A 21,821-nucleotide genomic window follows, 5' to 3' on the forward strand; every position below is an offset into this window, starting at 1 on the left:
GCTCATGATAGCTCATCTTGGTGGATCTGTCCCCATAATACTGCCATTTGCATTTAATAGCTGTACCATCCCTTGACACTTTATTGTATTCCATTTCTGGACTGTTGTCTCCCATATGCTAGCAAGATCATAAGAGATCATAAGAGAGTCTTACATTTCTCCCATAACACCTAACAAAGCACCAGCTTTGATAGAACATAGTTGTTGCTCGGTAAATATTGGATGGATGGATGGATGGATGGATGGATGGATGGATGGATGGAAGGATGGAAGAATGGATGGAAGGATGGAAGGATGGAAGGATGGATGGATGGATGGATGGATGGATGGATGGATGGAAGGATGGATGGAAGGATGGATGGAAGGATGGATGGAAAGATGGATAGAAGGAAGGAAGGAAGGAAGGAAGGAAGGAAGGATAGATGGATAGATGGATGGATAGATCGATGGATAGATGGATGGATAGATGGAAGGATAGATGGATGGATGGAGGGAGGGAGTGAAGGGAGGGAGTGAAGAGAGGAAAGGAGGGAGGAAGGAAGGAAAGACTGGTAGACGGATGGTCACATGAATGAATTGATAGCAATTAACAAATAAGTAAATTATACCTAGTCCCTAAATAATTCATGCAATCATATTATTTCCTTAGCTAACCTATAAAATAAGCTCTTTAAAGATAGGGTCCATGTCCTATACCTTGCTTGTAACCTTAGCACCTCGTCATGCTGAGAACATTCTAGGTTCTCTATAAATATCTCCCAAACTAATTAAATGTCCGTTTAGACTGTGATGCAATGCTGGCAGCTCCCCACTATTAAAGTGCTCAGTTTGGGCAGGAAAGGAGGCTCAGGTAGGCAAACGTTTCCTAAGGAACAAGTGTTTGGCCATCTTCCCAGCCAGAACTCAGTGGCCCCTACCTTGTCAGGGAAGCAGGTTGTCGTGGTGCAGCCACAGTCGTTGGTGACAGTGGAGGCCAGGTACCCCAGTGGGCAGCTCACCGTGGAATTGACGCAGCTGCAAGCACACTCATACTCATCACAGCACTGGGTCTTCCGAAGGGTCGGCGTCCGGTGTGGGGGACAAGAGGGCGGGGACTCCCTTCTGCACTCGTCCTTCCTGCAGGCTGAGTGATGGGCACAAGGTGAGGCTCCAGTCCCACACAGGGCAGTGCACATAGCCAGGGGTCCTAAGTATTTGAGCTATGACAGAAGATCCCAGGGAACTCCAGACCCACAAAATTAAATCAGAAACTAAATCCCAGCCCAGGGGCTATAAGATGTTCAATCATACCAAAAAGCAGTTAGTCTGCAGAAAAAATAGGAACATTAATCAAAAGGAGAAATGTGAAGCTAGGAATTCTAATGGAGGAGAAGTAAAGGCTGCTTGGTCTCCACTCCATAAAGAAGTAGGGTCCGGGGCGCCTGGGTGGCGCAGTTGGTTAAGCGTCCGACTTCAGCCAGGTCACAATCTCGTGGTCCGTGAGTTTGAGCCCCGCGTCAGGCTCTGGGCTGATGGCTCAGAGCCTGGAGCCTGTTTCCGATTCTGTGTCTCCCTCTCTCTCTGCCCCTCCCCCGTTCATGCTCTGTCTCTCTCTGTCCCAAAAATAAATAAACGTTGAAAAAAAAAAAAAAAAAGAAGTAGGGTCCTTCCAGCTTTTGATTCTCAGAGACAGCAGACATTGAGTCTCCAAGACCCAGACAGGCGTGGGCACACCATGCACTGGTAAGCATTCTTTTTTTTTTTTAATGTTTATTCATTTTTGAGAGGGGGGCAGAGAGAGAGGGAGAGAGAATCCCAAGAAGGTTCCATGCTATCAGCACAGAGCCCAACGCAGGCCTTGATCTCATGAACCATGAGATCATGACCCTAGCCAAAATTGAGAGTTGGGACGCTTAACCGACTGAGCCACCTGGGCACCCCAACATTCTTATGTGCTGGTAGCTTATGTGACCCATTCCCCACCTCCATACCTAGAACAGTACCCTGCAGTTTCGGGTCCTCCAACAATGTTGAACAAAAAAATGCTAGCAATCCTGTCAAATCCACAGTGTCATTTTATAAATCCCAATCCCATCCCTGTGTCCTCTGCGTCTTTCCAACTTCCTTCACATAGGATGAGGTCTCCTCCCTCCCTCCAGGCCTTACATCCAGGAGCTCAAGTAAGATTCTAAAACAAGGGGACAGGAACTCCTCTGGACATAAAGTGGGTATTCTCACAGACTAAATATGGAATTCTGTTCCTTAACATGCCTTGGTTTAGTCCAACTCTGTGGATAAACATACAAGAGGGGATGAATGAATTTGTTTGGGAAGAAGATCCAGTGGTAAGGACAAACCAAGGGACGTTCCCAACCCTTAGGGGTGTCTGGGAGAATGGGAGTGAGTAAAGATTGAATCTGGAGGCCTCTCCATCTGCCCAACTGTCTTCATGCAGCCCAAGAGGGAGGTGCCTGTTGCTGTGCCCACATCCGGTTCACCTGCAAGCAGCACACGGCTGGGGAGATTCGATCCTGGTGTGACCTTAACCCCTCCACTCCAGATGTACCTGAAGCCCAGACTCAATGAACTGGAGTACAGGACGCCTTCCCCTGGCCAGGGGAGAGTGGCCGCACCACCCCCTCGTCATCTGCAGAGGCTTTACCACATGTGAAGTTGGGTCTGCACTCGCCGGGATTGGTCAGGGTCATCTGGAGGCCACCTTCACAGGGAGGCACCAGTGGCACATCACAGCTCGACAGGTCACACACTGAGGCCAGGAAAGAGAGATGCCCACTCAGAAGTCAGCAAGGTCACTCACTATTGTGAGTGGCACCTGACATTTCTATTCCTACAGACTTCTACTGCTTTGGGTGCAGGAGGAGGATGAGGACAAGGAGGAGGAGGAGAAGGAGGAAGAGGAGAAGGAGGAGGTATAGGTGGCGATAGAGAAGGGGGGAAGAGATAGACAGACAGACAGATCTAGAGTCATATTATAAGCTCATGTTGATTCCTCTTGTCACTGCTGGGGCTTCCTGATCTCAGTCAAGCCCTCTCAAACCCTCTGGGCTTTGTCTGGTCTTCTGCAAGGTGGGAAGTCTACCATCCAGGGTCAGTCTCAAGATATCATGAAATAGCAAAGGCAAAGTGTCTGGCACATCATAGAAGCTTAATAACATCCATAAAATGAGGGGCTTGAACTAAATGAGGCCCCAGTTCTCTCTCCTGTTAATATTCTAAGACCTATTTTACGACACAAAGTTTTCTCAAGACATGTCTCCCTCCACGTAGGACTTCTATTTATGCCTGATAAATTTCATCAGCATAAATAAATGTCTCAGATTATTTCATTCTTTTTTAGATCCCTGGGCTCTCTCTTGTTCTGTTTGCTCTCCCTCAAAGATCTGCACCACTGCACATTTGACACGCCTGTACTTTATGTCTTCATCCGTACAATTAATAAACACATTGGACAGGACAGCGGCGGGGCACTGGAGATTTCCTGTCATGTTAACCATAATTCCATCAGCTCTGGATTCGTTTCATTACACTATTTATTCAGCCCATTACTCACCATGCAGTTTGCAAGCCTATAATGAAACCCTTTGACGAATAACTTGCTGAAATCAAGGTGCCCTGTGGGTGGCCTTCTGTGTCTAGTATCCTCAGAATGTTATTAAAAGGCAAATGGGTTACTTTGGCATGGCTTTTTCTTCAGTAAATCTCTGCACCGCCCCCCGCCAGTGATGACTCCATTCTTTTTTTTAATGCTTTCAAACTTCACATTTAATAATTCACTGCAGAATTTTCCCAGGAAGCTACCTTCCAGAAGTTACTTTTGCCACTTTTTGGAAAATCCAATCACCCCTCATCCACCTCCTTTCGAGTACCCTGTGCCTGAGCGCACACGCGCCTTTCGGCACCTGCTGGGAGGGTCCCCTGGGGCCGGGCACATACCACACTCATACTCCGGGCAGCACTGCTCTGCACTCTGGCGGAGGCGGGCCACTTCACAGGGGCCGCATGTGGGAGCTGAGAGAGAATGTCACAGAGGTCAGAGAAACCAATAATGTTGCAGCCTGCAGCCTGCAAAAAGTCACAGACTCCCGTCCCCTGAAAACCAGCACAGGCCCTGCATGGGAGGCCCACCAGGAATCAGGCCAAGGGGCCTCGGACAAATGAGTCTCCCCAGGGTGTCCTGGTGGCCCCCTCAAATGTGCCTTCCAGGAGACTCTGCATCTGAAGGCCAAGGTGGGGCCAGGGGGGCAGGGTTAACCTCTGAGCATATCTACTCCAGGTACAGAAAAGGGGACCCTGAGCCCAGTGAGGTAAAGAAGTGTGGGGCAGGGTGAGGAAATGGATGTTTGTATCTGGCCCACCAGGTTTGCAGACAGGTGGCTATGGCCCAAGGGAGTCCTTCCTCCAAGAGCAGCCGGGAGTGGGGAGCTCACCTCTGGCGGTGGGGCAGGGCTGTGTCGTACAGTTGACCTTCCGCCCACTGAGGCACATGCAGATCTGGCAGGGCTGGTGGGATGGGACCCAGGTTTCCAGGAACTGAAGGAAAACACGGTTCAGGGAGGGCCCAGGACACTGGGGGCACAAGGCCTCGGAGGCCATAGAAATCGGTCCCCCCACCTCTGGCTCGGTCTCCCCTCAGAGGGCAGTGCCTGAGCCCGGCCTCCGCACAGTTGAACACACACAGGCTGAAAGGCAGTATGAGGCTCTGGGAGAGGCGGTCCCTGCCACCGCACAAACTCCGGGGATGACGAACTACAGACTGCAGAAAACCCTCCAGTGCGGCCATCTCCGGCGGCTGCGCTAAAACTAAGCAAGGTGAGAAGATGAGGATTCCCGTGCCACGCGGCTGGCCATTTCCCCAGCCAGAGTTGGGGTGTAGCTTGAGAAACAGACTCCATTTACTTGTGGAGTTGACAAGACATGGACGGGGCAGGAAGAGCAGAGGGGAGGGCAGCAAGACTCTGAGACTCGTCATGCCGTTGGGACTGGGAGTGGCTGAGACCAGAGGGCAGTCTCTCAGATGAGGGTTCCCGCAGCCTGTGAAGCAGCTTTCCCAGAGTTGGCAGGCGGCCCCACTGCAGGAGGGCTGTGAGGTCAGGGAGACCTGAACTACGTGGGCCTTGCTCCCCGGGCCAGTTTCCCACCCACGAAAGGGAGGGCACTCAGGCCTCCTCACAGGACGGCTATGGCAGGGCAGACTGTGACCAGCACGGACAGGGACCGGACCACAGAGCCGGGAGCAGGCATCCCTCTACACTCAGCCAGTGAGTCACATTCAGAGTTAAAATGAAATTCACCTTAAATTACCTGCCCCTGAATTAACACACTCTTATCCAGTAGCTCAAAGACCTCTAACAAATTCCCAGGTCAAGAAGGTTTTATTTATTCCATCTGCTTCCATGGCCAGCAATCAGTCAGCCGAGAAGAAGGGAGATCAGAGGTCTTCAAGGAAAACACCCTTCCCCCAAGCTGCCGGTCCTCCTCCAGGAGTAACCCTCTTACCTGTGACCCTTAACACCTTCCCTTCACTCAGTAAGTAATAACAGCCAACATCTAAAGAGCATATGCTATGTACCATGGTTTTATGTACTTTATATAAATGACTTATTTTTTTTTTATTTTTTAATGTTTTTATTTATTTTGTTAAGTTTATTTATTTTGAAAGAGACAGGAACAGCGTGAGCGGGGAGGGGCAGAGAGAGAGGGAGACAGAGAGAATCCCAAGCAGGCTTCACGCTGTCAGTGCAGAGCCTGATGTGGGGCTAGAACTCACGAACCGTGAGATGATGACCTGAGCCGAAACCAAGAGTCAGACATCGACTGAGTCACCCAGGCGCTCCTATAAATGCCTCATTTAATCCTCACTGCAGCCCTCTAGTGAGGATATTTTTACCATCCCCACTTGTCAAAGGAGAAAGCTGGCACCTGCTTAGGATCACACCATCACAGCTGCAGAGCTTGGATTTGAACCCAGAACCCATCTTTTTAACACCATGCTCTACTGCCTCCCACCAAGAACTAGCATTAAATAGGTTCAAGATATCTTTCTAAGAACTTAACATTTATTCACTTTATATTCCTTACAATACCCCTATCAGGTAAGTACTGGCATTATCTACACTTACAAACGATGAAATGGAGACACAGACAAGGAACTTGACCAGGTGCTACATCCCAGGATTTGAACCTGGCATTCTGGCCCCAGACACCACATGCTTTCTGTACTAACTACAGCTGCCTCTCTCTTTGGTAATCACACTGCCTGCCATGGGCAGGTCACACTGCCGGGGGGCGCTGCAGGAGTGGTGGGGACCAAATACGCACACGCTCCCAGCCTCAAATGGCTGACACTCAAATTGAGGAAATAAGACTCACCGATGAAAAGTTGAATGAGATAAAAGAACTGTGATACATTCACAGCATGGCATGTGACTCAGCCATGGAAACAAACTATGGAAACATGCAACATGGATGGATCTCCAAGGTATCATGCTGAGTGAAAGAAGACAGGCAAAAAAGGAGCACCCCTTGCATGATTCCATTTATGGAAAATTCCAGAAAATGTAAACGAATCTATAGTGACAGAAAGCAGAGCAGTGGCTGCGTGGGGGTGGGAGATGGGGGTTGGGGATGTATTAAAAAGAGGCATAAGGAAACTTTTGGGGCTGATGGCAATGTTGATTATCTTGATTGGGGTGATGGGTGTGTGCATACATCAAAACTCATCAAATTGTACACTTTACATAGGTACTGTTGACTGCATGTAAACTATACCTCAATAAAGCTGCTTTTAAAAATGAGAAATAGAAAAAAAAATGAGAAATAGAAGAGCCACAGCAGTGCAAAAGAAATGTTCACAGATGCTGGGGTGCTCCAGGAAGGCCCCACAAAGATGCACCTGTGCTGAGTGGGAAGGACCCAGGCAGAGAAAAGGAAAAGGGATTCCAGGTGGGAACAGAAGACAGAACGTCCTTGCAGTCACCAGACAACCGTAGAGGCCTTCACTGTCGGCTCCAGGGGGCTGTGTTTAACTTGGAGGATAACTGCAGCCCGGAAGCTCTGTTGAGCAGGACCCCGCCTCAAAGAGAAGAGTGTCAAATATGAACAGCCCTGGTGACAGTGAGCAGGATGGAAAAGGGAGGGACTAGCACAGGAAACCAGGGCTCTCCTAGGGGCTGGGAAGGTCCCAGGAGGCACAGGGTGCTGGCCTCAGAGGCCTGGGAATGGAAGGAGGAGGGGGACCTCTCACATCTCCCTAGGCCTCTCTCTCTGTTCTGCCTCTTTCCTGCTTTTTGCACTCACAGGGATGCAAAGAAAATGGCAAATCAAGGGATCTATGTTTACACATTTAAATGGCACAGGTGATGAAAGAAGAAAGGAGAGGATCATATTTTTTATATGTCTTGGGGTTTTTCCCCCTTATTTTTTTTAATTTTTTTATAGTTTTTTTAAGTTTATTTATTTTTTAGAGAGAGAGACAGAGTGCAAGCAGGAGAAGGGCAGAGAAAGAGAGAGAGGGAGACACAGAATCCGAAGCAGTCTCCAGGCTCTGAGCTGTCAGCACAGAGCCTCATGTGGGGCTCAAACTCACAAACCACAAAATCATCACCTGAGCCAAAGTCGGACACCTAACCAACTGAGCCACCCAGGCGCCCCTCCTCTTTTTAAATGTGAACTTTAGATATCTAAAGTCAAGAATAAATAATACAACTTTCCCATGATCCTGAGAGTGGACAACACCAAAATAGATGACCAAAATCAGGTGTTAAACCTCCTTTTCCAGAGATTTTCATTTCCCCAGGAAGCTTTAATGAGGCGTGCTGGAGGCAGGGGACAGAGTCTATGGCTCCTGAAAAAGATCTTTCTGGCTAATGCTTAACTAAAAGCACCAGCAGCCCCCGCAGCTGCCCAACCTGTCCGGTTATGCAGCAAACACGGCACCAGGGGGCACTCTTGCACCAGGACAGGCCAACTCCAGCCAGTCCTGTCTCACCGACAGGGTTCCAGGGTGGGGCGTGACTATTTCCAGGAGAGAACAGGCATGTGAGCCAGCTGGTAAGAGAAAACTCAAGTCTTCAAAGCCCCAGGTCAGAGAAGGGACACAGCAAGTCACCATGCACCATCCACCACAGCCAAGGACCTGAGAGGAGATGCAGGTAAAATGTAAGCACTGGGCTGCCACGGAACGGCGGAGACCAGGGGGGAAACGCAGGCTCCAGGAGCTCCGTCCGGGGCGATGGAGGCAGTCCTTGCTGCCCCGCACAGCCCCCAACCACAGAGGGACAGCTGGTGCTAGGCCCTGGATCCCCTCTGAGCCGGCCACAAAGGCTCACGTGTTTACACTGCGTTTTGTAAAATAAACAAGAGCTATGGAAACTGGTAAATATTTTGCCCTTCCGAAGTTACCACCAGAGATTTACACCCTGGATTATTTCCCTGAAGAAAAGTTGTCTAGGCTTTATTTTTCTGTTAAAGAAATTTCATTTCATGGAAATGTCCTTCATGTTAGATTTTTATTCTTTCCCTGCTTTCCATGGAAAAATGGAAATTGCAAGGAGCCTGATAAGATATTTGTTTTCATCCATTTAAACTGTATTTTCTGAAATAAACTGAAACTGGCTTTGTTCCCTTCATAGTTTTTGATTAACTAATTTTAATGTCCCTTGGTTCTGAAATATATTTGAGAGACTGTTTCTGTGTCCAAAATATTGCACTATTTGGAAGCATTCTTCACACAACTCAAATGCATATTCCAATGTGTTGGGCAGAAGGTGAGGGGACCAGTGAGGAGAAATAGAGTCAGAGGGGGTGGGTGGAGACACTAAGATAAAGTTCACAAGCTTCTAGCTCTCCACACCCTACAGCATAAGGACAGTCACAGAGCCAGAACTGCTTTGCAAACTTGAGCTTCCTTCTCATCACAGAATGCCAAAGAAGAGGGTAGGGCCCATTTCTGCCTCCCTCTGAGAGTACCTTACCACTAACAGCAAATCTGGCCTGAAACTACCACCGGGTGCTGGCACCACACATAAATGGTTCGTAACCTTCGAACCCAGCAGGAGGGCATCCAGGAGCTGTGCAGATCAGGGACAGCAAGGTAAGGTTTTATTTACTTGTTTTGGAGAGTAAGATGATACAGGTAGTTACTTCAGTCGGCAAGGTCAAATACAGCAATACAGGATGAGTGGTCCATCTTCACCCTCCTAACTCATCTACTTCACGATGAGAACAAATGGGGTCCACTCAGATAAAGCCCAGTGAGAAAACAGAGCAGATGAGAGCCATCCAGTAATAAATAGCTGGATGATCGCACGCATACTTGAAAACATAGCTCGAAGTGTAGCTCGCAGTTCCAAGGGGATCAATGGCAGGGCTAGAACATTATGGGATGACCTAGTGTGGTGGATAGGAATCCCAGCATAATCTCCTCATGCCATCTGAGCCTCAGTGTCCTCACCTATTCAATGGTACATGTAATAATGACCCTATGGGGTTTGGGGGAGAATCAAGGGAAATGGTCCATTTCCTGTCTTACAATGTCAGGGAGAGAATAGTGTAGTTATTGAAATTATTGTTTTTGTCATTCTCTAGATTGGTCAGCTAGCTCTACCATGAGTTCTCTGAGCTGTGATTAAATCTAGTAAGTCACCTCAGCTGGTTCACTCAGTGATAAAAGTCCTCCCTGGTAATGATGGAGATGTTAGATCTTGGGTGTAGTCCCTGATCAGAGAATACACTCTCCTTTGCTGGAAGCCAGATCTGTTCTCCCTGTACCATGCTCTGTAGTATCACTATCAGAGATGAAGGACAGGACCACTGCACACATTCACATGTGCACAGACAGACACTACCCAGATACTACAAATGTACATTTTGTCACCTTTGAAGACATGACCGCCATCTCAGGCCAAGATGGGGAGACTCTGGTAAATATTCTTTCAAAATGGACTCAACAAATTCTAAGGGGCTAAAAGAATTAATTACTCAATTAATTACTCAATTACTCAATTCCCAAGCAAATGAGCCCAAAGAAGACCTAGCAAAAATGCGTTTTCATACATCGGAAAGAGCACGCTCTTTGGAGCCAGAGTTTTAAATACTGAGTCTAATTCTCACCTCCATCATTTACAAACCGTGTCCATGGGCAAAATAAGCTCTTTAAGCCTTGGTTTTCTCTTAAAATGTTTGTTAAGTCTTTATAAGATGATGTAAGACATCCCAGTGTGTTCTGTGGAACCCTGATCCAAGAGGATGCCATACACACACAGACACACATTCGCTCACTTGGCCACACACACAAGTTCCATGGTCAGATAAGTTTGAGAAGCAAAATCCCTCCTAACCACTGGCACTATACATTAGTGCATGAAAAGCTCTACCGAGTCCTACAATAAAGAAACCTACTTAGCTAGTGCTCTTTAAGCTCTCTTGACCACAGGTAACTGTTAATACCCTGCAAAACACACCTTGAAATAATGCTGAGATAATGAATATAGAGTGCTTAGTACAATGCAAGGTATACAATATATCTTCATAATAGCAGACATCACCATGTAAAATATTCTCTCCCCATCCCCTTCTGGGTTCCTATAGCTTTCCCTTTACATGAATATAATGACGATAACAGTAGGAGTACTTGTAGTAATATGTTGTTAATACTCTGGGGGTTTTTCACACAGCTGCTATATGACAGACCCAGGATTTGAACCGAGATGTATCTGGCTCCAAAGCCATTATGCCAAACTGCTTCCCTATCCTTCAATGATCCCCTTAAGAGTTGACTCTTGCTGCCACAGTTTGGGGGGTGGTGTGGACAATCACTGGTGAACACTTCACCCTACTGACCCGAGACAGAAGCAGCCCCACAGGAGGTAAAAGGCCAGGGCTCCTACCTGGTGCCGGACTCCATCCTCACTGACACACTGGGTACAGGCCTCCTCGGGGACACAGCTACCTTCCAGCAGGACTTGATGTGGGGGGCAGAAGCAGCCTTCTGAGGGATGGTCCCCACAGGAGCTCGTATTGCCCTCACAGAGCCGGGGGCAGCCACGCTCACAGTGGTTATACATCAGGGATGGTGGGCATGACATAGCTACAAACAGAGAATGAGGTCACACTCAGCCCACACCAACAGGGAAACAGAGGCACAGCTGATTCAAAGAGGTTGATGATCTGACAAATGTGCTGGGGTGGAAATGACTATTTCTACCCATTTTTATTCTCTCCATTTTCCATAGAAATAGACCTTTAAGCTAGACACACGACCACAGCATAAAGACTACATTCCCCGACCTCCTTTGCAGCTTAACGTAGTCATGTCACTAAGTCCTGATTTTTTTTTCAAGGAGAATCACTTAATTCAGTACCATTCAAACTTTTTTGACAATGAATATAGTAAGAAATACATTTTACATCATAGACCAGGAATAGATAGATATCAAGTAAGTTTCACAGAATACTGCATAGAATGTGCTCTATTTTCTATCCTATTCTATTCTATTTTTTTAACTTTTTTTGTTTCAAATTTTTATTTAAATTGTAGTTAGCTAACATATAATGTAATATTGGTTTCAGGACTAGAATTTAGTGATTCATCATTTACACATAACACCCAGGGCTCATATCAACAAGCGCCCTCCTTAATGCCCATCACCCATTTAGCCCACCACCCCCCCGACCCACCTCCCCTCCAGCAACCCTCAGTTTGTTCTCTATAGTTAAGTCTGTTATGGTTTGCTTCCCTCTTTTTCTTTTCCCTTCCCATGTTCTTCTATTTTGTTTCATAAATTCCACATGTAAGTGAAATCATATGGTATTTGTCTTTCTCTGACTGCTTTCACGTAGCATAATATGCTCTAGCTCTATCCACATCATTGCGAATGGCAAGATTTCATTTTTTTTGATGGCTAATATTCCATTATATATATACATACCACATCTTTTTTTCCCTTTTTTTTTCTTCGAAGATTTTATTTAAATTCAAGTTAGTTAACATATAGTATAGTATTGGTTTCAGGAGGAATCTTTTTAAAAAGACATCTCTCCATATCCTTTGTCCTTTTTCCCTTCTTCCCTCACGCTGCCATTTGGAACCTGGATGTGATAGCTAGAGCTCCATCTTTAACCATAGGGAAAAAACACACCCAAGTGAGAACAGAGTAAAAAACTAGAGCCCAGTTTGAGACCCAGAAAGAGCTGGAGCCACCTCCCTCTGATCAGTTGTGTGACAGAATTTTCCTTGTCTGTTACTTGAGTCAAACTTAGCCCTAACTGATGATGTTAGCCTGTATATCCTTGGGAAGTCTTATGGGTCTTTCTTTTAAATATAGGTGCATTTATTCCTTTAAAAATCCTCTTAAATTAAATAAGGAATCCACAGCTATGAAGAGTTGCCTGGAGAAAAGCTACAAGATGATTCACTTGTCCAACTCTGGCCCTGCTCAACCCCTTCCTAATGTTCTCATGGTGCTAAGGCAGGGGGCAGGACTGTCTAAGGATTTAGAGCACCAAGCATTTTCCTGTGAATGCACAATAAGTAGCCAGGGGTAGACAAAGAAATTAGTATGCAGAAAAGGACTGTGGCTAACTCAGAAACTATCATTTGCTCCTTGATCTATAGGCAGGTTGAAAGGAGACACTACCACCTAATGGACTCAGAACACCAGGGCTGGAAGGAACCCAGGGATTGTCTAGGCCCATGATCCTATTCTGAGATGCAGAAAGCAAGGTCCAGATAGAGAACAGCTGGTCACCTGCTGAGCTGGGACTAGGGTGCCCAAGTCCTCCAGCCACAGGTGAGATCTGTAACAGCTCTAGGATAATAAACTCCGAGACTCTGAGATGTTTGCATATATTGATTTCCCTCCAGAAAAAGTCAGGGATCATATTCAGTAACTGAGGATGCTGACGTTCAGTGTTCTTGTCACTCCAGCACCCCCTGAGGCATCTGATTCATCATGGTACCCCCCACATGTTAAATTATAAATGCCAAGTCCAAGTAGGGGAACTGAACTTGGGGAGGTATCTACACTAGCAATCCCGTGGTATCTGTTATTAAGACATGTCTTAATATTCAGTGGCAAAAGCCACTCACACTTCAAAACCCTGCTCAGGCATGGCTTACTCTGTGAGCGTTTGCTAAACCTGGTGGAATTTCAAACTCAATATGGCTGGTCATTCTGTACTTTGCTGATGCCTATAGGTGCCTGATACATTAAAGTCACATCTGTCTGAACTGTAGAAATGCCTTCATTTGCACAGAAATCCTGCACTCAAATGACTTAAACATCTACCATCTTATTTGATCCTAAATGGGATCCTACATAATAGGAAAAGCAGGGATTTTTTATCTTTATCACCCAGAAAAAGAATCTGAGGCTCCAAGAGGTTGAGCAAGCCCATGATTAGTTGGTCTTCCCGACTTCAGGAGGACGCATGTGGAGACTCACCACAGAAATTACTCCTCCTCCAGTCAACACAGACTCCTTTGGTCCGACAGAGGTGGGCGTACAGGGCAATGGCCTCACACACTTGCTCCTGGTGGCAACTGTCCTGCTGGCACATGGCGTAAAAGGTGGCTGGTGCCAGGAGCTGGTGGCATTCGGCAAACAGGGCTGAGAGGAGGAGTTGGCAGTGGGAACTGCTGGAGACAGGACACTGTTCCTCGGGAACAGGCTGGCACATCTTCCCTGGCTGCTGTACCGTCCATTCCTGGATGAGCACCTTCCAGTCTGTGGTGACCGTGCCATCCCTCAGCATGAAGTCATTGGCCCCGTTCTCATCGCAGATCCCTACACAAACGAGGAAAGACAAGATTGTTAGCCCTGGGTGCCCACCTACTGATGCTAGAGACCTGGCCATTCTCCATCCCCACCAGCGTCTGAAACTTATAACCAACCGGACCCAGAAGCACAAGCAGTCAAGAGTCCCGAGACTAGAGCGAAGGTTTATAAATGCAAAGGGGGGACAGTCAGGAGAATGTTCTCACCACAGAGACCATACATCTTCGAAGCAAAGGTCTTGGGGCTGAGCTGCAGCTGGAACTCATTGTTTTGTGGAGTGAATGTGAAGATGTGGCCAAGATGGTTGAATCTCATCTCATACATGATGGTGCCATAGACATTGACTTCTATGTCCCCACCCACATATGGGACAGAGACCAGTCTTCCATTCACTGTCAGCTGCCCAAAGAAGAAAATGACTCATCAGTGGTCATCACAATAAAGAATCTTAGAATTTCATCTTCGCTTCTTCCTGAGGTTACTGATAGTCCCTACGCTTCTGCCACATTCAACTCCAGTGTCATCCACAAACTCTGATATCTGACAGCAGCTCTTCTAAGATGAAGGGGCTTTGCAGAGCTTGATGGGAGAACAGAGCATTACAATCCTATACAGATGGCCTGAAAGCCCAGGGGTTAAAGCCAGCCTTGAGTCTGTGTACATTTAACAGGGAAGGGCAACCCCTTCCAGAAACACTGAGAAAGTTGCCTTTTGTCAGTTCATCAGGGCGGTGTCTCCAGGAGCATCTCACAGGACTATGTTAAGTCCATTTATGTATGTATGTATGTATGTATGTATGTATGTATGTATGCGTATTTTTGGTCACCAGCTCTTTGGAGGCCCCATTATACATCATATCAAACATACTAAAAGTCCCAGGGTGAATATAATTTTTGCTGTTAAAGGTTTTGGAAGGCTTTTTATCCTTTTGATTTTAAAATTTTGGGCTTGAGCTACTCATTTAATATAGGACTACCTATGATTTTTCAGCAATGAATGTGCATATTCAGAAATTCTTACAAAATGAGAAGAAGGTTACTACAAGTTACTTTCACATAATGAAATATTTGTGATTTCTAAATGAACAAGAAGTTGTCATATGTAGCCTTTTGTAAACAAACATTTATTTTTATCAGTGTTGCAGCTTTCCTCTCAAATTTTGGAGCCGTACGTTTTGATCAGGCCCTAAATATTTTCAAAGGCCCTAATGTAGATCCTAAATATTCTCCTTTGGAAAACGCACGGGTCCTGTGCACTGGGCTCATCATGCCTGCTGGGTAAACAGCTCTGGTGTCTCTCCCAATTTTCTGCCAGCACCAGAAACCAGCACTAGATTTGTAATGTAATGCTACCTAAAATGGATCCTTTCTTCCAAATCTGGGCCCAGAACAACATGAAATCATGCCACAAGGGAGATGAAAATAAGCTTCTCCTAAGAAGGTGGTGCTCTGCTGGTGGGGCAGAAGCTGGTGTGTCCCTAACAGACACACCAGCTAAAACCAAGTGCCACCAGAGGCTTCTTGGGGGTTCTGTTGCTGCCTTGCATGGGACCCACAGAAAGCACCTCTCACCTGCATGTCACTGTGGAGCTCAACTGAGAGGCCGTCATGTTTCACCTCAATGGACTTCATGCAGGCCTGCCTCGTCTCAGGGATGCAGGCACCATTATGGAGAATCACCTCCAGGTCCTGCTCCTTGTTTTGAAAGAGGACATAGGAACAGCTGCCAGTCAGCTTGAAATTCTGTCCATCAAAGGTCACAATGTGCCGGGTAGAGCTGCCCATGCACACACCTGAACAGGGGAGAGCAAAGGATGGATGTGACATTATCCAAACTCCCACACATGCAAAGAGGCAGATGTTACCATGTTGCAAACAGATAAATAGAGTTGAGCGCAGAACGGGCCCTTTGAGGTCATGTAGTCTAACTTCCTCCTTTTTACAGATTAGGAATCTGAAATTATGAGAGGTAGAGAGAGTGGCTTAGCTAAGTAACACTTGGCCATTAAATATTTTTCTAGAGAAGGTTTAGAAGGACAAGTATCACAAAAAAAAAACATGGAAAATTATACAACCATACTTCCAAAAAATGTTAATGTGTAAAGTGAATGATCTCCTCTACAGGGATGCTTTGGCTCAGGAAACAAAGTTAAGTTTCAGGGTTGTTATGACTTGTTGAAATCATGAGGATCTGAGCGTATCATGAGCTTATGAGCTCATTGTAAAGAAAGTTCACCTAAAGACACATGTGTCCTCTCAGCTGCCAAGTTTCTAATTGTACAAGTGGCCATGTTGACTTGATCCCTTAAGAGATGATCACACGAGAGAAATATTTCTGAAGCCAAAACAAATGATTGGGTCTCCACACTCCCTCATTTGCCACTCATTCATTCACACGATCAGCAAATTCTCAAGGGTCCTGTTAAAACACCACTTGGAAACACTCATCATCTTGCATCTGCATAAGATGATTCTGTAAAACCCTCCCATGGAAGGCACCACTGCCATGCATGATTTGAAAGCTAATCTTAGACCTAAAGGAAGTTGGAGAGAGCTTTCCAGAGCATCTGTGACCACAGCTATGGTGGTGGGTAAATAAAAGCCCAAGGACTGAGAGGCAGGCTCAGTGGTCTGTGAGGCTGCACTGATGTCCCTAGCTCATACCAGGTCCAGGCAACCTCCACCTGCATCCGTGGCCTGTGCGTCAAGCAGCACAGCCACCAACAAATGAAGAGGCTGGATGCACCATCTGTCAGAGCTGAGCAGCCTGCCTGGAGCTCTTCGACTCAAAATCCCCTGAGACCCGGAGCAGTCAGTCACTCCCGAGGGGCACTTGATGCCCGTGCAGCAAGTGGTTCCCAACACTCCAGCTATGGAAAGTGTCACGTCTTTAGGAGATCAGCCCCTCTGCTATGAGGATGTCACAAGTTACAGGCAAAGAAGTATTAGCTCACACGTGGCAAGCTAGTGAGAATGGCTCTGCCCAGCGTCACATAAACTGTTACCATGAAGTGGGTGCTTCAGAGCCAGAGAAACTCAAGACTGAATTCTGTTCCACCCTGTGCTTATACTGTAACCTTGGATAAATTACTTCACTTCTGTGGTCCTCTCCTATGCCCTCTGCTGTCTTTGAACTGGTAGGGAGGATTTCTGGACTATGTTTGTAAGCAAAAAAGGCAAAGCTCATTTGTGAAGAAGGATGAACCTGAAATGAATGAGACCGGTTACCTGCAGGGAACATAAGTGGAAACTAGTAGAAAGCACGGAGGGATGGGAAGAGTGGAGTGACACTCTGAATAAACTTTTCTGTACATTCTCATATTTGGGGCAATGTTAGTAATTCACGTACAAGAAAAAATGAATAAACTCAACAAGGATGGGGATGAGGGAAACCCAAAACGAAATACAAACAGAAACAAATTGAAATCATGGTAATAAATAACATAACTACACTGTTAGGGGAGAAACTAATCTAAATGATACAGGTGGGGTTGGGGGGAATGTACTATGTACTAAAGGCAAAAGACAAAAAGAATTGCATATGAATACTGTACTCTTGTTAGATTTGTTTTTCATCCAGGCATTGGTTAGCAATTCTGAAACTACTTTATGTGTATTCTGGGATTAAGCCAACGTATAAATATATCGTGGATAATGAGAGCCAGACTCCTTACCGTGTGAGAGAGGGAGGTAGACATGTCAAAAGGACACAAGAGTCAAATTGAAAGGGTTCCCATTAGCCACATCTGAGACCATCAACCAAGAAAATAAATAATGCTAGTAATTGATTATACCCCATAGAATAAAATAAGAACCAATGAGCCCATATTGATACAAATAATTAACTGAATTAATCAATGATAGAGAAGGAAAAGTTCTTCCTTTCAATGGAATTCCAACTAGTAAATGTGGAGGGGATGATGGAAATCAAAAATCACTATCTGGCAAACACAATAAAAACTGTTTCAGGTGAGGATCATCAATGCATGGTAAACTTAGTGGGTAAAAGTATATTTCCATAGTTTCAAAATATCTCTGTATATGATCATTATTAATTACGAGGAGGAAAACGGTAATTTTACAGTGGAAAAATCTGGTAAATATCTCCTAAACCAAGTGATCAAACTTAACGTCACCTGTAATGAGACAAATTGATATCCTGTGTCTCCTCGTGACAAACCAAAAAAGATACAGCATGTCTTCCAGGGTATTCTTAACAAAATGTGTAACCTAAATCTAACCCAAATTGAGGGACATTCTACAAAATTACTAGCCAGAACTCTTCAAAAATGTCAAGGTCATAAACATCAAAGAAATACTTAGGATCTGTTGTAGATTGAAGGAGACTACAGAAACATGACGACTTAATGTCACGTGGGATTCTGAATTGAATCCTACCTCTGAACAAAGGACATGAGTGGGACAACTGATAAAAACTGAGTAAGATGTTTACAGGTGTACTTTATGGATGTTAATTCCTGATTTTGATCATTATACTGTGATTATATAAGATACACCAAGCTGGATGAAGATACTCAGGAATTCTTTGTATCATTTGTGCAGCTTTTTTTGTAAACCTGAAATTGTCCAAAATAAAAAGTTTTAAATATTTTTAATTTTAAAATGTTTTAAATGCTTAAAAAAATAGCCCAAATCTAGTTTTATTGCTTCTGATAAAAGAGAGTATAAAGAGTCAAGGTTATAAAAGGAGTCAAGAGGGGTATTGAGGGACTGGATTTAAGAAGACATTTGTTTGTACAGAGTTCCTATTACATTGTGGGTCTCACACCCCCAGGTGCCCCACTAGGGACAACCAAGCCTTGTGAACAGGACTTTCAAGAGGCCACTCCCAGAGATGGGTTTGTGTATCACGAAGTTACAGGGACCCTGGACCAGTGTCTGAAACTTAACCTGAAGAATGTAAAAGAAAGAAGCTATTACTATTGCCCAGATGTGGCTTGCTGCTGTTTGGGGAAGCAGCAGGCAGCCCAACGATACAGAATCCTTCTGCACCCCAAGATTGAGTACCAGAGGAATAGAGCAGGGGAGCCTCTGAGAGCTGGCAAGGTAAAGTGGTCACCTTAAACACCTGCCAGGCCAGAGAGCACAGAGCCCTCTCACAGAAGCACCAGTCACAGGAGAACCTTCTTCAGAAGGTTCCCCAAGCTGGGGGAGAGGCAGAACACACCCCTTTCTTGGGGGCAGGCAGCACAAACTGGGATTAGGGAGCTGTTTTAACTCTAACTCAAGGTTAAGGTTTTGGTGATTACACAGGAGTGGGCACCTAATTACCAAGTTGAGCCTTTGTTTTATAACTTAAAGTAACCATAGAACTCTTTATGAATAAACAGAGATGACACAGGTCTGGTAGCATTCTCATCCAGTCCAGGGAGATAATTTATCCTACTAAATAAATTGTCAAGGGAGGCCGAGGAATAAAATACAGTTTTGGTTTTATCCCACTGGTTGTATCTATTTAACACAGGAATTATATGCCGGGTACGTATTACCTATGCAGCCATTTCTCCCAACCATGAGGCGGGGGCTAACCCTCCCCCCACGGATGAATGCCCTCCACAGGGCTGCATAAGATGGAGTTTACTATGTCCTCCTCATAAACCAGACCACTGTGATGATGTACCATGGCACCCAACTCCCATCCAGCTCCAGGTGTGAGTGGAGAGTTTTCTGGGGGTGTCCCTCTCACTGTTCTACTTCTACAGCATAGACTTCTAATGACTTGCCAACAGCCAAGTTGAGAAAGAAACAATCAATTCTTCCTTCTGGTTATGCATTATCTGGGGAGGTGCTTTCCAAAGACACAGGAGGAGAACACCGTTCCCTGGGACTGAATGAACATACATCCAAAAGACACAAGAGGGAGGGAACATTGGGTGAAAGTAGCATTCTACATGTAGTGAGGAGGGAAAGGGGCTTCTGGTCTACCTCTCTGCACAGCCACGCTAAAAGCACTGCCCCTGCAACACCACCCAGGCTGATGAAGCATCGGACTCACAGGGGCAGGTCCAGCGGCAGCCACAAGTCTCCTCCACCCTGAGAGGGGGCTGGCTGTTGGGACATGATGGCCTTGGGCCTCGGTCACAGTTGACTCGATGACTCTTCAGCAAGGTCTGGCCATCTGGCAGGCAAGTAACTGTGTGACACTGGTCTGGCAGGGTCCAGATGTCCCCGGGCTACAGAAGAAAGAAGCAGATTCAGGCAGGTATAGGATGAGCCAGTCCTGCACTAAGCCCATCAACTGGGCAACTGACCCCCTCTGAGGACACAGAGACTAGGACTTGGACATGGGCTCAAGCAGCAAGGATGCAGAACACAAGATTTACAGGTGGAACATCCCCACACATCCACACACATGCACAAAAGCAGGATATAAGAGGGAGAACTGGACCAAGACCAAAGGAGGAAAAAGGGGGAACAAGCACCCCAAATACTCATTCTTATCTTTCTTTCAAAGCCAGCGCTGAAAGGAACTCACTCTCTTCTCATTCCCTTCCTCATCCACGCAAACGCCAAGGAACCCTGAAACAGACACAATTAAGATCTGAGTTCCCATTCCCAACATGCAGCAGAAGCCATCACAAAGTCTGTGTGGCCCCAGGGCTAGTCCCGGAAGGGGACTTCACTCAGCAAAAAGGGTCTGACCAGGTTTGACTGTGAGTATATGCAGGTCCACCAGGTTAAGAGGTGGTCACCCTGTGGCTCTTCAGGCATGCTCTGTGGTTCTCAATAACTATGGTGATAACAACAGTAAGAACACGGCAATCTCTACAGGGCATGAAGCTTCTCAGGCCAGAAACTCCTTTTCCCATTTCATGTGTAGATCAGTGCCTAGTGAGGGGTTGGGGAGGAAATGAGGCAAGGTCCCAGAAATTTGAAAGAGACCTTTAAGAGTCCTTCCCAGGAGAACTATCTTCCAGCAGGAAAGGGCAATAACTCTAGTAGGTTTTGACTCAGAGCTAATCACATTAGGAAAATAAATAAAATCAGGTAAAAAGAATTATATATGGTAAAAATAAAAATTCTAACCTAAGTCAGTTTAAGCCATGGCACTTTGATATTAGATTCTACATTACTGTTTTTCTAAGGCCCTATATACTCAGGCTGAGGGTGAATATAGGGCATGGGGAAGAAGACCATGGTCTGCAGGCTGCTGGGGTTCCCTGCATCTGTCTTCCACTTCTTTGTTCAAGATCACTCTGCACCAGCAAGCATGGGTTGTCTCTGCTAAAGTCTTGATGGACAGTTAGGATGGAAGGAGGGCTTTATACAGAGAACTTTCTGGTGGTCCCTCGGATGTTTTTAGTACAAACTTTCCATGAGCAGAAACTTAAAGGTCCTGGTCTATGTAACAATCTTCATTCAAGGCCACATCTTGTGCATGCATACCTTTGGGTCTCTAGAATGGGGTTTTTCCTTTTGAGGGCGTATGAAAGGCATTACAAGACTCACCAGAGCATAGCTTGTGGAAGAAGGAATTTCCTAGGGTGACCATGGTGGGAAGGTCTTCGATTCGCTGGAGCTTCACCACATTGGAGCTGGCCTTTGGGCCTGCCAAGATCCTCAGCTGGGCCTCATCATACCGATCCCCAATTCCAATGGGGATCACTGTCACTCCTGGGGTTAGCAGAGGAACAAGAAAGGGTCTGTGTTAACCTGCTTTGGTCAGGTGGGCCCAAAATGGACTGACCTGAACCTATCCCCAGCATCTGTACAGAGCCTCATGCTTCCTACATGGGTCACATAAAGTGACCCCGTGAGCAAATATTCAGTCAGTCAACCAGTTTTAATGACACCACCCTGTGTCAGGTACTATTCTAAGCAATGGGGATACAGTGAGCCGAGCAGATGAAGTCCCTGTCTTTGTGGACCTTGCACTGGGCAAAGACAGACAAAAAAAACACAAAAATAAGGAAATCTCTAGTATTTCAGACATGGGTAAGTGCTTAGGAAAAAACAAAATGAGATATGAGGATGGGAGTGCCCGGGGTAGAAGTGGGGATTATTGTTTCATGCAAGGTGGCTGGAT

The 21,821-nt window shown here is 46.0% G+C and overlaps 1 protein-coding gene across 1 annotated transcript in view; it reads right to left on the minus strand.

Moving 5' to 3' along the window:
* Positions 1-21,821, minus strand: part of VWF (von Willebrand factor) — a 137,639-nt gene that overhangs the window by 20,246 nt on the left and 95,572 nt on the right. Inside the window, exons 32-42 of the mRNA XM_047066718.1 lie at positions 21,245-21,409; positions 20,271-20,314; positions 19,791-19,968; positions 15,347-15,567; positions 13,982-14,174; positions 13,443-13,784; positions 10,887-11,086; positions 4,428-4,530; positions 3,934-4,008; positions 2,642-2,746; positions 918-1,123 (exon numbers count right to left, since the gene is read on the minus strand). Of these exons, the coding sequence (XP_046922674.1) occupies positions 918-1,123; positions 2,642-2,746; positions 3,934-4,008; positions 4,428-4,530; positions 10,887-11,086; positions 13,443-13,784; positions 13,982-14,174; positions 15,347-15,567; positions 19,791-19,968; positions 20,271-20,314; positions 21,245-21,409 (1,832 nt within the window). The remainder of the gene's footprint in view (positions 1-917; positions 1,124-2,641; positions 2,747-3,933; positions 4,009-4,427; positions 4,531-10,886; positions 11,087-13,442; positions 13,785-13,981; positions 14,175-15,346; positions 15,568-19,790; positions 19,969-20,270; positions 20,315-21,244; positions 21,410-21,821) is intronic.

Source organism: Lynx rufus, unplaced genomic scaffold (genome assembly GCF_022079265.1).
Source record: "Lynx rufus isolate CCGP_SWC_20201006 ecotype Redwood Valley unplaced genomic scaffold, mLynRuf1.p SCAF_7, whole genome shotgun sequence".
Classification (NCBI taxonomy): Eukaryota; Metazoa; Chordata; class Mammalia; order Carnivora; family Felidae; genus Lynx; species Lynx rufus.